At 42.5% G+C, this 18,022-nt stretch overlaps 1 protein-coding gene across 6 annotated transcripts in view; it reads right to left on the bottom strand.

Moving 5' to 3' along the window:
• Positions 1-17,559, bottom strand: part of LOC106577924 (CD99 antigen-like protein 2) — a 37,326-nt gene extending 19,767 nt beyond the window's left edge. For 2 of the 6 annotated variants that reach the window (XM_014156387.3, XM_045701536.2), the window contains exons 1-2: positions 17,198-17,559; positions 2,945-3,007 (exon numbers count right to left, since the gene is read on the bottom strand). In XM_014156387.3, coding sequence (XP_014011862.1) covers positions 2,945-3,007; positions 17,198-17,255 — 121 coding nt within the window. In that variant the 5' untranslated portion in view covers positions 17,256-17,559. The remainder of the gene's footprint in view (positions 1-2,944; positions 3,008-17,197) is intronic. The other 4 variants (XM_045701538.2, XM_045701539.2, XM_045701537.2 and 1 more) reach the window with 3 other exon arrangements.
• Between the last annotated feature and the right edge of the window lie 463 nt (positions 17,560-18,022).

Raw genomic sequence — 18,022 nt, 5'->3', positions numbered from 1 at the left:
ACCAGAAATACGTTTACATTTACGTCATTTAGCAGACGCTCTTATCCAGAGCGACTTACAAATTGGTGCATTCACCTTATGATATCCAGTGGAACAACCACTTTACAATAGTACATCTATATATTTTTTTGGGGTGGAGGGGGGGGGGGGGGGTGGGGGGGGTTAGAAGGATTACTTAATCCTATCCCAGGTATTCCTTAAAGAGGTGGGGTTGTCAGATAATAGTATACAGTGCCTTCAGAAAGTATTCACACCCCTTGACTTTTTCCACATTTTGTAGTGTTACAAAGTGGGATTGAAATGGATTTAATTGTACTTTTTTTTGTCAACAATCTACACAAAATACTCTTATGTGAAAGTGGAAAAACAATTATAACATTTGTAAAATATTTATGAAAAATAAAACACTAATATATCTTGATTATATAAATATTCACCCCTGAGTCAATGAATATTAGAATCAACTTTCGAAGCAATTACAGCTGTAAGAGCTTTGCACATCTGGATTGTATAATATTTGCACATTATTATTTTTTTAATTCTTCAAGCTCTGTCAAGTTGGTTGTTGATCATTGTTAGACAGCCAGAGTCTTGCCATAGATTTTCAAGCCAATTTAAGTCAAAACTGTAACTAGGCCACTCAGGGACATTCAATGTCGTCTTGGTAAGCAACTCCAGTGTATATTTGGCCTTGTGTTTTAGGTTATTGTCCTGCTAAAAGATGAATTTGTCTCCCAGTGTCTGTTGGGAAGCAGACTGAAGTTTTTCTCTAGGATTTTGCCTGTGCTTAGCTCTATTCCATTTATTTTGATCATAGAAAACTCCCTAGTCCTTACCGATGACAAGCATACCCATAACATGATGCAGCCACCAAAATGCTTGAAATTTTTTTCCCCAAACAAAATTCTTTGTATTCAGGGCATATATGATATTTTTTGCAGTTTTACTTGAGTACCTTATTGTAATCAGGATGCATATTTTGGAATATTTTTATTCTGTACAGGCTTCCTTCTTTTCACTCTGTCAATTAGGTTAGTATTGTGGAGTAACTACAATGTTGTTAATCCACCCTCAGTTATCTCCTATCAGAGGCATTCAACTCTGTAAGTGTTTTAAAGTCACCATTGGCCTCACGGTGAAATCCCTGAGTGGTTTCTTTCCTCTCCAGCAAAAGAGTTAGGAAGGACACCTGTATCTTTGGCTGCGGTTCAAACTCATAAAGAATGACACACCCTCGTCCACTTAGCCTCGCCTTATGCCCTTGCGGGAATCCCGTCACCATCTTGGAGGGCGGTCCAAATGATTAGCCAAGCAAAGGAAGTTTGCAACGTAAGCCCCTCAGCCCTCGTTTTTAGTCGGCCTTGCGAGTGTACAATTATGTTCATTCCAGGGCCTGAAACTCCCCATAACTCGCGACGATTGTACATCCGCTAAGAAAAGTCAGACAAAACTTAAAAACAACATTAATGGAGAAGTCAACATACAAGTGTAAGTAAAAACAAATGCAAATAAGTTCAAAATTGTGCTACTAATGCGCATGATGGCACAAACACGTCTCGCAAAAAGTAAATATGTTTCTTTTGGAAATTGTAGAAATAAATAAAAATTCCTTCTTCAGAAGTTCCAGCTAGGCAGGCTAACGTTAGTTAGCTAATTCATTTACTAGCTATCATACAGCAGGCAGGCTAACGTTAGTTAGCTAATTAATTTGTTATCTATCATACAGTAGGCAGGCTAACGTTAGTTAGCTAATTCATTTACTAGCTATCATACAGTAGACATATTTTTATATTTATATAGTTAATATAAGTAGACATGCACTCATAATTGACTGTAGCGCATATAAAGCACCCACAAGCTACCGGTGGCTGAAAACACAATCATCACGGGATGAACGAATGACGGATTTCCGGCCAAGGGTGGTCCATTTAAAAATCATTCCTTCCTTCCTCACCCCTTGCCCTGCAAGTGTATACTTGTCAGACGTCATGATACGTTAACAGAAGTGTCCACTTTGAGGGCTGAGGGGATAGGGTGTGCGTTTTAACTGTTTGGACTGCAGCCTTTGTAGTGACTGGGTGTATTGATACATCTTCCAAAGTGTAATTAATAACTTCACCATGCTCAAAGGGATATTCAATGTCTACCTTTTTGTTTTTACCCATCTACCAATAGGTTTTATTTATTAGGGATCCCCATTAGCCAACGTCTTACTGAGGTCTGAAACATAATGGAAAAGACAGACAAAAAAAATCCTAACAATTTACATACATTTAAAAACATTAACATTTACTGTGTGTGTGTGCATCTATCAGTTACACATATGTCAGTACATACACACAACAAGTAGGTCACATGGGGGATTTTTTGAAACCAGGTTTGCTGTTCACTTGCGCTATATAAGATGGAAGGGAGTTCCATGCACTTTTTATTGAGGCATTGGAAAACCTCCCTGGTCTTTGTGGTTGAGTCTGTGTTTGAAAGTCAGTGCTTGACTGAGGGACCTTACAGATATTTGTATGTGTGGGGTACAGAGATGAGGTTGTCATTCATAAATCACGTTAAACACTATTATTGCACACAGAGTGAGTCCATGCAACTTATGTGACTTGACTCAAGACATTTCCGCTTTTCATTCATGTAAAAATGTCTAAAAACACAATCCCACTTTGACATCACGGGGTATTGTGTGCAGGCCAGTAACAAAAAAATAGCAATTTAATCCATTTTAAATTCAGGCTGTAAAAATGTGGAAAAAGTCAAGGGGTGTGAATACTTTCTGAAGGCACTGTACATGAATCCATCGACCATGAATTCATGGTATTGATGTATGATTTCATAGACATAAAGCATGAATCCAGACTGTATTGTAGATACTGCAGTAGTAAATCTGAAGTCTATGAATATTGTGTATTTTACAGTCAGACTATCTTTCTGTACTTACGTGCTATAGAGACATCATCGACGGCATCAGACAGGTCAAAGCCATCTGAATTCTGGGACAGAGCTGAAGAGAGAGAGGGCAAGAAGAAGAAGACAGGGAATGAGGCAGGGAGAGAAACAGGGAGGAGTTGAGGGTTTTTACACAATGCAGTGCAGAGAAAAGGACAGGAACTTTGCTCTAGTCAGTCCACGTTAGTGGTCGACTGATTAATCGGAATGGCCGATTTCAAGTTTTCATAACAATCGGTAATCGGTATTTTTGGACACCGTTTTTTTTTTTTTACACCTTTATTTAACTAGGCAAGTCAGTTAAGAACACATTCTTATTTTAAATGACGGCCTAGGAACGGTGGATTAACTGCCTTGTTCAGGGGCAGAACGGCAGATTTTTACCTTGTCAGCTCGGGGATTCGTTTTTGCAACCTCCCGGTTACTAGTCCAACGCTCTAACCACCTGCCTTACACTGCACTCCACGAGGAGTCTGCATGGCAGGCTGACTACCTGTTACGCGAGGGCAGCAAGAAGCCACGGTAAGTTGCTAGCTAGCATTAAACTTATCTTATAAAAAACAATCAATCTTAACATAATCACTAGTTAACTACACATGGTTGATGATATTACTAGTTTATCTAACGTGTCCTACGTTGCATATAATCGATGCGGTGCCTGTTAATTTATCATCGAATCACAGCCTACTTCGCCAAACGGGTGATTTAACAAGCGTATTCGCAAAAAAAGCCCTGCCGTTGCACCAATGTGTACCTAACCATAAACATCAACGCCTTTCTTAAAATCAATACACAAGTATACATTTTTAAACCTGCATATTTAGTTAATATTGCCTGCTAACATGAATTTCTTTTAACTAGGGAAATTGTGTCACTTCTCTTGCGTTCTGTGCAACAGAGTCAGGGTATATGCAGCAGTTTGGGCCGCCTGGCTCGTTTCGAACTTGTTGCGATTCCATTTATTCCTAACAAAGACCGTAATTAATTTGCCAGAATTGTACATAATTATGACATAACATTGAAGGTTGTACAATGTAACAGCAATATTTAGACTTAGGGATGCCATCCATTAGATAAAATACGGAATGGTTCCGTATTTCACTGAAAGAATAAACGTTTTGTTTTCTAAATGATAGTTTCCGGATTCGACCATATTAATGACCAAAGGCTCGTATTTCTTTGTGTTATGTTATAATTAAGTCTATGATTTGATAGAGCAGTCTGAGCGATGGTAGGCAGCAGCAGGCTCGTAAGCATTCATTCAAACAGCACTTTTGTGTGTTTGCCAGCAGCTCTTCGCTGTGCTTCAAGCATTGAGCTGTTTATGACTTCAAGGCTATCAACTCCCGAGATTAGGCTGGTGTAACCGATGTGAAATGGCTAGCTAGTTAGCGGGGTGCGCGCTAATAGCGTTTCGAACGTCGCTCGCTCTGAGACTTGGAGTAGTTGTTCCCATTGCTCTGTATGGGTAATGCTGCTTCGAGGGTGGCTGTTGTTGATGTGTTCCTGGTTCGAGCCCAGGTAGGGGCGATGAGAGGGACGGAAGCTATACTGTTACACTGGCAATACTAAAGTGCCTATAAGAACATCCAATAGTCAAAGGTATATGAAATACAAATCGTATAGAGAGAAATAGTCCTATAATTCCTATAACTACAACATAAAACTTCTTACCTGGGAATATTGAAGATTTATGTTAAAAGGAACCACCAGCTTTCATGTGTTCCCATGTTCTGAACAAGGAACTTAAAAAAGTTAGCTTTTTTACATGGCACATATTGTACATTTACCTTCTTCTCCAACACTTTGTTTTTGCATTATTGAAACCAAATTGAACATGTTTAATTATTTATTTGAGGCTAAATTGATTTTATTAAGTTAAAATAAGTGTTCATTCAGTATTGTTGTAATTGTCATTATTACATTTTTTACATTTGTTTATTATTATTAATAATATATATATATATATATATAAGCTGATACTGATTAATCGGCCGATTCTTTTTAAAACATTTGTAAAAATGTTTTTTGTGTATATACAAATGTTTTAAAAAGAATCGGCCGATTAATCAGTATCAGCTTTTTTGGTCCTCCAATAATCGGTATCGGCGTTGAAAAATCATAATTGGTTTGACCTCTAGTCCACATTTCTCTTACAGCTGCATAATCTCGGATGTAGGTATCTACTTCCATACTACATTCTATCTGGAATACACACACTAAAGGTGCATCCGTTTATCAAAGAGCTGTGCAGTAGCGTTATGCACAGCTCTTCGATTTGCAGTGCGGTCAACTAGACCTGGGTTCAAATACTATTTGAAATCATGTGAAATGCTGTAGCCGAGCTTGCCTGACACAATGGAACCATCTGGCCATAGGTCTGCTGCCAATCAACCCTTCTTCATTCCTTTCCATGATCAACATTCCAGTGTAGTGACGAATGCGGGTGGTTTCTGTCATATCTAGATGGCAACAAAGACTCCTTGCATTTCTCAAACACATGGAACAGAAGAGCTATTGTGTCCATACAGCAACACACACGTCTCTTTTTCAAGTTTCTCCTCACAATTAGTGATAATCATAGATTTAAAGACCTATAAGGGGTATTTCTCCTTCCAATGAAATAATTCAGCCTCATCATTATGTAGATAAAACCTGCGTACTCTCATTATCATTATGTAGATAAAACCTCGTAGTGTCATTACCTACACACTGATCTAAGGCCAGTTTAGAATCCTCCTTCACCCCCCTCCCCTGATAAGACAAATTAATGGCCTGTTTAGGATTAGAGGAGCAGCTTTTGATCATCATCATCATTATTATGTATCAGACCCCCCCCATCTAAATAGTCAGAACTGACATGTATCAGACCCCCCATCTAAATAGTCAGAACAATGACATGTATCAGACCCCCCCATCTAAATTCGTCAGAACAATGACATGTATCAGACCCCCCCCATCTAAATAGTCAGAACAATGACATGTATCAGACCCCCCCATCTAAATAGTCAGAACAATGACATGTATCAGACCCCCCCATCTAAATAGTCAGAACAATGACATGTATCAGACCCCCCCCATCTAAATAGTCAGAACAATGACATGTATCAGACCCCCCCCCCATCCAAATAGTCAGAACAATGACATGTATCAGACCCCCCCCCCCATCCAAATAGTCAGAACAATGACATGTATCAGACCCCCCCCCATCCAAATAGTCAGAACAATGACATGCATCAGACCCCCCCCCATCCAAAAAGTCAGAACAATGACATGTATCAGACCCCCCCCATCCAAATAGTCAGAACAATGACATGTATCAGACCCCCCCCCATCTAAATAGTCAGAACAATGACATGTATCAGACCCCCCCCATCTAAATAGTCAGAACAATGACATGTATCAGACCCCCCCCCCCCCCATCTAAATAGTCAGAACAATGACATGTAACAGACCCCCCCATCTAAATAGTCAGAACAATGACATGTAACAGACCCCCCCATCTAAATAGTCAGAACAATGACATGTATCAGACCCCCCCCATCTAAATAGTCAGAACAATGACATGTATCAGACCCCCCCATCTAAATAGTCAGAACAATGACATGTATCAGACCCCCCCATCTAAATAGTCAGAACAATGACATGTATCAGACCCCCCCATCTAAATAGTCAGAACAATGACATGTAACAGACCCCCCCCATCTAAATAGTCAGAACAATGACATGTAACAGACCCCCCCATCTAAATAGTCAGAACAATGACATGTATCAGACCCCCCCCATCTAAATAGTCAGAACAATGACATGTATCAGACCCCCCCCATCTAAATAGTCAGAACAATGACATGTATCAGACCCCCCCATCTAAATAGTCAGAACAATGACATGTATCAGACCCCCCCATCTAAATAGTCAGAACAATGACATGTATCAGACCCCCCCATCTAAATAGTCAGAACAATGACATGTAACAGACCCCCCCCATCTAAATAGTCAGAACAATGACATGTAACAGACCCCCCCATCTAAATAGTCAGAACAATGACATGTATCAGACCCCCCCCATCTAAATAGTCAGAACAATGACATGTATCAGACCCCCCCATCTAAATAGTCAGAACAATGACATGTATCAGACCCCCCCCATCTAAATAGTCAGAACAATGACATGTTACAGACCCCCCCCCCATCTAAATAGTCAGAACAATGACATGTATCAGACCCCCCCCCCATCTAAATAGTCATAACAATGACATGTATCAGACCCCCCCATCTAAATAGTCATAACAATGACATGTATCAGACCCCCCATCTAAATAGTCATAACAATGACATGTATCAGACCCCCCATCTAAATAGTCATAACAATGACATGTATCAGACCCCCCCCATCTAAATAGTCATAACAATGACATGTATCAGACCCCCCCCATCTAAATAGTCAGAACAATGACATGTATCAGACCCCCCCCCATCTAAATAGTCAGAACAATGACATGTATCAGACCCCCCCATCTAAATAGTCAGAACAATGACATGTATCAGACCCCCCATCTAAATAGTCATAACAATGACATGTATCAGACCCCCCCATCTAAATAGTCAGAACAATGACATGTATCAGACCCCCATCTAAATAGTCATAACAATGACATGTATCAGACCCCCCCCCATCTAAATAGTCATAACAATGACATGTATCAGACCCCCCCCATCTAAATAGTCATAACAATGACATGTATCAGACCCCCCCCCATCTAAATAGTCAGAACAATGACATGTTACAGACCCCCCCCCCCCCCCATCTAAATAGTCAGAACAATGACATGTATCAGACCCCCCCATCTAAATAGTCAGAACAATGACATGTATCAGACCCCCCCCATCTAAATAGTCAGAACAATGACATGTATCAGACCCCCCCCCCCCCCATCTAAATAGTCAGAACAATGACATGTAACAGACCCCCCCATCTAAATAGTCAGAACAATGACATGTAACAGACCCCCCCATCTAAATAGTCAGAACAATGACATGTATCAGACCCCCCCCATCTAAATAGTCAGAACAATGACATGTATCAGACCCCCCCATCTAAATAGTCAGAACAATGACATGTATCAGACCCCCCCATCTAAATAGTCAGAACAATGACATGTATCAGACCCCCCCATCTAAATAGTCAGAACAATGACATGTAACAGACCCCCCCCATCTAAATAGTCAGAACAATGACATGTAACAGACCCCCCCATCTAAATAGTCAGAACAATGACATGTATCAGACCCCCCCCATCTAAATAGTCAGAACAATGACATGTATCAGACCCCCCCCATCTAAATAGTCAGAACAATGACATGTATCAGACCCCCCCATCTAAATAGTCAGAACAATGACATGTATCAGACCCCCCCATCTAAATAGTCAGAACAATGACATGTATCAGACCCCCCCATCTAAATAGTCAGAACAATGACATGTAACCCATCTAAATAGTCAGAACAATGACATGTAACAGACCCCCCCATCTAAATAGTCAGAACAATGACATGTATCAGACCCCCCCCATCTAAATAGTCAGAACAATGACATGTATCAGACCCCCCCCATCTAAATAGTCAGAACAATGACATGTATCAGACCCCCCCCCATCTAAATAGTCAGAACAATGACATGTTACAGACCCCCCCCCCATCTAAATAGTCAGAACAATGACATGTATCAGACCCCCCCCCCATCTAAATAGTCATAACAATGACATGTATCAGACCCCCCCATCTAAATAGTCATAACAATGACATGTATCAGACCCCCCATCTAAATAGTCATAACAATGACATGTATCAGACCCCCCATCTAAATAGTCATAACAATGACATGTATCAGACCCCCCCCATCTAAATAGTCATAACAATGACATGTATCAGACCCCCCCCATCTAAATAGTCAGAACAATGACATGTATCAGACCCCCCCCCATCTAAATAGTCAGAACAATGACATGTATCAGACCCCCCCATCTAAATAGTCAGAACAATGACATGTATCAGACCCCCCATCTAAATAGTCATAACAATGACATGTATCAGACCCCCCCATCTAAATAGTCAGAACAATGACATGTATCAGACCCCCATCTAAATAGTCATAACAATGACATGTATCAGACCCCCCCCCATCTAAATAGTCATAACAATGACATGTATCAGACCCCCCCCATCTAAATAGTCATAACAATGACATGTATCAGACCCCCCCCCATCTAAATAGTCAGAACAATGACATGTTACAGACCCCCCCCCCCCCATCTAAATAGTCATAACAATGACATGTATCAGACCCCCCCATCTAAATAGTCATAACAATGACATGTATCAGACCCCCCCATCTAAATAGTCATAACAATGACATGTATCAGACCCCCCATCTAAATAGTCAGAACAATGACATGTATCAGACCCCCCCATCTAAATAGTCATAACAATGACATGTAACAGACCCCCCCCATCTAAATAGTCAGAACAATGACATGTAACAGACCCCCCCCATCTAAATAGTCAGAACAATGACATGTATCAGACCCCCCCATCTAAATAGTCAGAACAATGACATGTATCAGACCCCCCCCCCCATCTAAATAGTCATAACAATGACATGTATCAGACCCCCCCCCCCATCTAAATAGTCAGAACAATGACATGTATCAGACCCCCCCCCCATCTAAATAGTCAGAACAATGACATGTAACAGACCCCCCCATCTAAATAGTCAGAACAATGACATGTATCAGACCCCCCATCTAAATAGTCATAACAATGACATGTATCAGACCCCCCCCCATCTAAATAGTCATAACAATGACATGTATCAGACCCCCCCCCATCTAAATAGTCATAACAATGACATGTATCAGACCCCCATCTAAATAGTCAGAACAATGACATGTATCAGACCCCCCCATCTAAATAGTCATAACAATGACATGTATCAGACCCCCCCCCATCTAAATAGTCAGAACAATGACATGTATCAGACCCCCCCATCTAAATAGTCATAACAATGACATGTATCAGACCCCCCCCCATCTAAATAGTCATAACAATGACATGTATCAGACCCCCCCATCTAAATAGTCAGAACAATGACATGTATCAGACCCCCCCATCTAAATAGTCAGAACAATGACATGTATCAGACCCCCCCCATCTAAATAGTCAGAACAATGACATGTATCAGACCCCCCCCATCTAAATAGTCAGAACAATGACATGTATCAGACCCCCCCATCTAAATAGTCAGAACAATGACATGTATCAGACCCCCCCCATCTAAATAGTCAGAACAATGACATGTATCAGACCCCCATCTAAATAGTCAGAACAATGACATGTATCAGACCCCCCATCTAAATAGTCAGAACAATGACATGTAACAGACCCCCCCCATCTAAATAGTCAGAACAATGACATGTATCAGACCCCCCCCCCATCTAAATAGTCAGAACAATGACATGTATCAGACCCCCCATCTAAATAGTCAGAACAATGACATGTATCAGACCCCCCCCATCTAAATAGTCAGAACAATGACTACCATTTCAGGAGTTTGCTTGTGAAATTCACGTCAGTCTAAGGCAGCATCCTGTGTCTAATGTTAGCGCCAAGGGTCAGAGAGCAGCATTCTACGCCTGTCTGAGAAAGGAGCTATCCCAGCGCACACTGAAGGGTCAACATCGGCAAAGGGTAAGTAGGCACAGATAGGGCTGTTTTGGTGACCGTAATACCGCCACACCGGCGGTCACGGTTCATGAAGGCATCAAATTCCATGTGACCGTTTAGTCACGGTAACTAGGCTTCTCCAAGCTGTGATGCTGCTGGTCATTAGTAGCCTACCAAACTTGCTAACTGCCTGGTACTCAGCACTCTATTGTCCGGCTAATCACTCTGACATCAATGCAAATGTCATCGGAAATCTAACACTTCATGAGAGCCCATGAGCTCATGTTGAGCAACATTTCTATAGGCTATGAAACGCTTTAGAACAGAGTGATGGCTCTTAACAGCAGGATCCCATCAGATTTCTATAGGCCAGGCCCATACTATTTATTTCTCAACTATTTATTTCTCAACTATCTATAGGCTAGGCCCATACTATTTATTTCTCAACTATCTATAGGCTAGGCCCATACTATTTATTTCTCAACTATCTATAGGCCAGGCCCATACTATTTATTTCTCAACTATTTATTTCTCAACTATCTATAGGCTAGGCCCATACTATTTATTTCTCAACTATCTATAGGCTAGGCCCATACTATTTATTTCTCAACTATCTATAGGCCAGGCCCATACTATTTATTTCTCAACTATCTATAGGCCAGGCCCATACTATTTATTTCTCAACTATCTATAGGCCAGGCCCATACTATTTATTTCTCAACTATCTATAGGCCAGGCCCATACTATTTATTTCTCAACTATCTATAGGCTAGGCCCATACTATTTATTTCTCAACTATCTATAGGCCAGGCCCATACTATTTATTTCTCAACTATCTATAGGCCAGGCCCATACTATTTATTTCTCAACTATCTATAGGCCAGGCCCATACTATTTATTTCTCAACTATCTATAGGCCAGGCCCATACTATTTATTTCTCAACTATCTATAGGCTAGGCCCATACTATTTATTTCTCAACTTCCCCAATATTTAGCAAATATTAAGCACTTTGCTTGTCTTTACAACAGGAGTATAGCATACCTGGCTGGCAATGAAAAGGAACCACGTGAAAAGCGTCTTCCATTTGCTATCTAATTGCTTAGATGACATGTATTTTCCCCTGCTTCGAGACAGGGTTATGATAATGGTCCATTCTAAATCAAAACAAATTTAACACATATATTATTTAGTATATGTAAAGACAAGATTAAATCAAGAATAGTCTGATGGGTGACAATATTATCACATTTGAATTATATATTTTATCACTTGTGAATGATGCCCAGTTTAAGGCAAAAAAACAATGCATTTTTGTTCTTCTAGTCATAGTCACCCAGCTCATGTAGCCTAGCCCATAGGCCTATATGTTTTGATAAGGTTTGTATCACAACTAAAGTTAACTTATTTTAAAATTAAACACATTAATCTGCGTTACAAGGGGTGTAGAGCCTAACTGGCATACATAAGCAGCGGGTGAGTTTCATAATATAATGCACCTTTATAATAAAAGCATTACATGCATAATGTCATTTGCGGTCACATTTGATAATGGTGTTTTCCTGCTAATGGAACGTTTACGCTTATAGTCTGCTACCATGTGTGCATTTCTGCTCTTATAATGTGAAGAAAAGGCCTAATAGTTTATCAACATTTTCAGCTAAACATTCTGATCTGTTGCGTCAGCCACATTGCGTAAAACATTTTTTTTTTTTTATTCTGCTAGTGGTTGTATTAAATTTGGGATCTATTGCATCCCACAACTGTCCCAGAATATGTTTGGAATATTTATTTCTCGCACAGAATAGGATAAGTCAACTTTTGTACTATGGAGGATAGTAGATTGACATAGGCTAGTGCTTTTGCGGTTCGTTAGGCCTACTCATCTTGTTGATGAGTAGACAGTTAATCCATTATCTTCAATATGCACCTCAGAATTGGATAAGGACGCGCAGTAGCATCCCCAATGTGTCTGTCGTCACTTGTAGCCTGTGAGAAAGACCAGATCACATGATGGAGAGCCATGGGAGTGAGAGGTGCTTCGGAGCCCGCAGCATTCTGGGAGAAGGGCGCAAATGCAGCACTCTGGGCCAAGGGCACAACGGCCACTTAGTGTGCATTACGACATTTTTTTGTGTGCGTTACGGCCACACAAAGGGGATGCCGCCGACATTGTCATTTGCTTGTCAAATTGTGAATGAGAGACTGATGAAGTGTGTACAGCCTGCGCAAAAATCGAAGCAGAGCACGTGCCTTTCAAGCCACTTTTTTGAAATCATCATTAGTCACATCATGCAACCTTACAATGTATTAAAAATCAAAACATATAGCCCAACGTTTGTAGAACAACTAAGGTTACATTAATAACTCTAAATTAAGCATATAGGAGTACCTATTTCTTTGTTAAACGCTCAACACATTTATAGCCGCATGTGCGCTCTCCCTCAAATTGATTTGGAGAAAATATCCTTTCTATTTTATTCAGATTTGTTCAATTGTATTCTTCATACTATAAAATAATGCAATGGAATTCTAAGCAAATCTTGTCTGCTAAATGAACTAGTGTCGCCCACAGCCATATGGCATAGCCAGATCAGGACCTAACATAAGGACAACTCAGAGTATGCTATTCTGGTATTCTGAAATAGGCTACATTTTCTTCATATCATGCTTCTTTAGAACTGTCTAAAATAAATCATGGCTATATTACATTGATTTTGGTCTGCATCAATTGCTTGTAGGCTATATGTGGAAGCCAGGAGATGGTAAACGCGTTTATGCTAATTAACGGTTAATTACCGTGATACCGACAGTTATTTGCTTGACAATCACCAGCTGATGAACTGTCGTGACCGCCACAGCCCTAGTCACAGCTCCTAACACACACACACAGATACACACACAGATACACACACAGATACACACTCCTGTCCTCTCCAAACCCCCTGTGAGACATGGCTGTGTTGTGAAGGTGTTGCAGGCTAGCCAGGGCCACCACCACCACCACCACACCCTTGTCAATGCACCCAGCCTGTCCCCATGCACCCAGCCTGTCCCCATGCACCCAGCCTGTCCCCATGCACCCACGTTGGTATCTTCGCTTCTTCCCTCCCCTACACAATACAGAATATAGGGGAAACAGCCCTTTGTCTCTCTGTCACATGATGGCCCCAGAACCAACCATGTGACTTCTGATCACCAGTGAGTGAGGTTTTTCTTTTCCACATGTATAGATCTTACTTTTAACTCATTACTTTCTACACCAAAGGAGTAAATTAGCTAGATATAATTCATCATGTCAATATTGAATTCCCAATATGAACAGTCATCTCTATAGAGACTGCATAGACAGTTCCTGCATGGATCCTCAGCTGAATAAATAATCAAACTCCTCTGTTCAATGACTGGGGACTGATCTCATTACACTTCATTAAGGGTGTGGCAGGGTGTAATATAACCCAGAAGCTTGCACGCTGCACACACACACCCCTCATCCCCTTTCCCAAAGAAAAGACTGCAGCTGAGGCTTCACCCCTCTTCTTTCCTCCCTCCACCCTTCCTCCCCCCCACTCCCCATCCCTTTCTGCCCTCTCCCCTCCTTTTTCCCCCTCCCTCTTCCCCTCATTTTCCTGCCTTTACCCCCTTCTCCTCCCTCTCTCCCCCTTCCTTTTCCCCTCCTTTCCACCCTCACCCCCTCCTTTTCATCCCTCTCTCCCCCTCCTTTACTCTCCCTCTCCCCTTCCTCCCCTCATATCCTCCCTCCGTTCATCAACCTCTCCCTCTCCCACTGCTTTCCTCCCCCTCCTTTTCCTCCCTCTCCCCCTCCTTTTCCTCCCTTTTCTCTACAAATTTCCTCCCTCTCTCCCCCTCCTTTCCTCCCTGTCCCCCCCTCCATTCACGCCTCTCTCGCCCTCCTTTTCCTCCCTCTCCTTTTCCTGCCTTTACCCCCCTTTCCTCCCTCTCTCCCCCCCTTTCCCTCCCTCCCCCTCCTTTTCTTCCCTCTCCCCCTCCTTTCATCCCTCTCCCGCCCTCATATCCTCCCTCCCCCCTCCGTTCAGCGACCGCTCCCTCCCCCTTCTTTTCATCCCTCTCCCCCCCTTTCAACCCCCTCTACAAATGTTTTCTCCCTCTCCCCCCTCCTTTTCCATCCCTCTCCCCCTCCTTTCCTCCCTGTCCCCCCTCCATTCATCCCTCTCCCCCTCCTTTCCTCACTCTCCCCCCTTTTCCATCCCCCTCCTTCCCCCCCTCTCCCCACACCCTCCCCTTCATTTCATCCCTCTCTCTCCTCCCTCTCCCCCTCCCCCTTCTTTTCATCCCTAGACATTTTTCCTCCCTCCCTCCCCCTCCTTTCCTCCCCATTCATCCCTCTCTCCCCCTCCTTTTCCTCCCGCTCTCCCCCCTTTTCCATCCCTCTCCTCCCTCTCCTCCCTCCTTTTCTTCCCAACCCCTCATTTCATACTCATTTTCATCCCTCTCTCTCCTCCCTCCTTTCCTCCCTCATATCCTCCCCTTCATGTTCATCCCTCTCTCTCTCTCTCCTCCCTCCCTCTTCATTTCCTCCCTCTTCATCCCCATCCTTTCCTCCCTCACCCCTTCCTTTTTCCTCCTTTTCATCCCTCTACCCCTCATTTTTCTCCCTCTTCCTCGTTTTCGCTACAAATTTTTCCTCCCTCCCTCCTTTTCGCTTCACATTTTTCCTCCCTCCCCCTCCTTTCCCTCCCTCTCTCCCCCCTTTTCCATCCCTCTCCCCCCTTTTCCATCCCCCTCCTTTCCTCTCTCCCCCTCCCCACACCCCCTCATTTCCTCCCTCTCCCCCTACTTTTCATCCCTAGACATTTTTCCTCCCTCCCAATCCTTTCCTCCCCATTCATCCCTCTCCCGCTCCTTTTCCTCCCTCTCTCCCCCCTTTTCCATCCCTCTCCCCTTCCTTTTCTTCCCAACCCCTCATTTCCTCATACTCATTTTCATCCCTCTCTCTCCTCCCTCCCTGCCTCCTTTCCTCCCTCATATCCTCCCCTTCATGTTCATCTCTCTCTCTCTCCTCCCTCCCCCTCTTCATCCCCTCCCCATCCTTTCCTCCCTCACCCCTTCCTTTTTCCTCCTTCTCATCCCTCTACCCCTCATTTTCCTCCCTCTCTCCCCCTCCCAGTCCTTTCCTCCTCCTCCTTTCATCCCTCTCTCCCCCCCTTTTCATCCCTCTCTCCTCCATCCCCTCATCTCAAAATCCAAACCCCTCCAGCTAAAATTTGCCAAGTATGCACTAATCTATGAGGGGTGTCAGGGCCGACAGACTGAACTTTAAACATGCTTTCAGGTCATTGAAGCAGTAAAAATGTGAACAAAACAGAATAGGGACTCGACATGTCCTCATTGTCTTACAATGACACGCTCAGTGTGTGTGTGTGTGTGTGTGTGTGTGTGTGTGTGTGTGTGTGTGAAGGAAGGAAACGGGCACCCTGGAGGTTTGAACCTGCGCCTGCCATGATAGAGAAAACGAAAGAGTGATCCTTTGAAGAGAAAGAAATTAAGACTCTCTGAACCAGACCTCATAATCTCACCATTCAGTCAATCACAACCATACTCTCTTATGCCTATAGTCCAAGTGATCCACAACCAATTAAAACCCAAGGCTGTAAATTATTTTGAGATAATTATCATCAGTAGTCTAGCTTATTTGCATATCTCTTTCTTTAATTCATGCTTATCATTTGTGATAAACAAAGATTACTTTACCAGTTTAAATACATTTATATCATCCCAAAATAACACCTAGCCTATATCAATCCTTATTATTATTATTATATCTGTCTCTGCTGTAGGATGCATGTCTGCTACCATGATGTCCTAGTAGTCTGGTCCTGTGTGGCTCAGTTGGTAGCGCACTGGCGACGCCAGGGTTGTGGGTCCGATTCCCATGGGGGACTATTATGAACGAAAGTATGAAAATGAATGCACTCACTACTGTAAAATCGCTCGTCTGCTAAAATATACAAATAAACTACCTGCACTGATATGTGACTAGACTGCATGGACACTAGCATCTCAGGGAACGTTTTTTATGTCCCACACTTCTATATATAAAGTTTGGTCTGGTATCATTAGAATTCACATCAGTAGGCTAAATGTGTGATAGAAAGAGATCCATTTAAATAGTGGAATCGAACATGTGGTACATCAGTTCGCAGACTGGCTGGTCAATATGACATGGTTCAAACGTGACACATGTAGGCTAGGCTACTTATTGGCATGACTGGGTTATGTAGTTAAACTAAAACATATGTATTACCGCGACGTGTTATTATGTAGACGTAATAGGTATCCATTGTAATCTATGCAGCGGCTTGCTGCCGCAAGGGTACCGTTATTCGGTGTAGAATAAAGGAATACCGCTAAAAACACACACACACAATAGACCGAGGAAACAAAAAAACGGATGAACTCGGCAATGGCGTGAACAGCAACAAAGAAGAAAGAGACAGAGGCCTTTGAATTGAATTGAGAGAGGGGTTGGGCAAAACGCTTACCTTTCACAGTTAGCAGCGAAAGCACTAGAAAGAGCGACCACGCCGAACATTTCTTCATGTTTGAGATTTGTCGTTCCGGCGTTGTATCGAGACTGGTTCTGAAGCGAGAGATAAAATAACGTTACACTGTAACGATAAATCGATTTATCTTCTTCGCTGCCTGCTTGCAACAAGTAGCGAATTTTTGGGCGTTGAGCCGCTTGAAAGCCTATTTTGATCCTAAAAAAATATTTGTTTGGCGGCGCCTGTGCGACAGCGGCGAACAGTTGGCTGCAACTGAAAGGAGAGTCTGCAGTGAGAATGAGAGTAGTGCCGCTATGCGCATGTGGAGGAACGAGAGAGCGGTCGGTGGGCGCAGCAGGTACAGCGAGAATCACATTACAGCGGCGGTGTAGGGCGGTCCGCTCCGTTTTTACACAGACAGACAGACAGACAGACAGACAGACAGACAGACAGACAGACAGACAGACAGACAGACAGACAAACAAACAGACAGACAGAATGGTGATGATTTAAATAGTTATTTCCCATTCCATAATCTCTATGATGAATAATACGGTCGTACCATATTGGCCTCCAGGCTTTAAAGGGTGTGTAATACAATGCATGATGTAAAAGTTCAACGTACATTTTAGCTGACGCTCGTATCAAGAGCAATTAGGGCCAAGTGCCTTGCTCATGGGCACATAGACAGATTTTTTTCACCTAGATGGCTCGTGGATTCAAACCAGCAACCTTTCGGTTATTGTCCCAATGCTCTTAATCGCTAGGCTACCTGCCACCCCATTACAATTACCCTACAGCTACAGACTACAGCTGTTTAGC

The sequence above is a fragment of the Salmo salar genome, chromosome 18 (assembly GCF_965601325.2).
Source record: "Salmo salar chromosome 18, fSalSal1, whole genome shotgun sequence".
Taxonomy (NCBI): Eukaryota; Metazoa; Chordata; class Actinopteri; order Salmoniformes; family Salmonidae; genus Salmo; species Salmo salar.
Note: the sequence above shows the minus strand (reverse complement) of the source record. Positions and strands in the feature narration are given on the sequence as shown.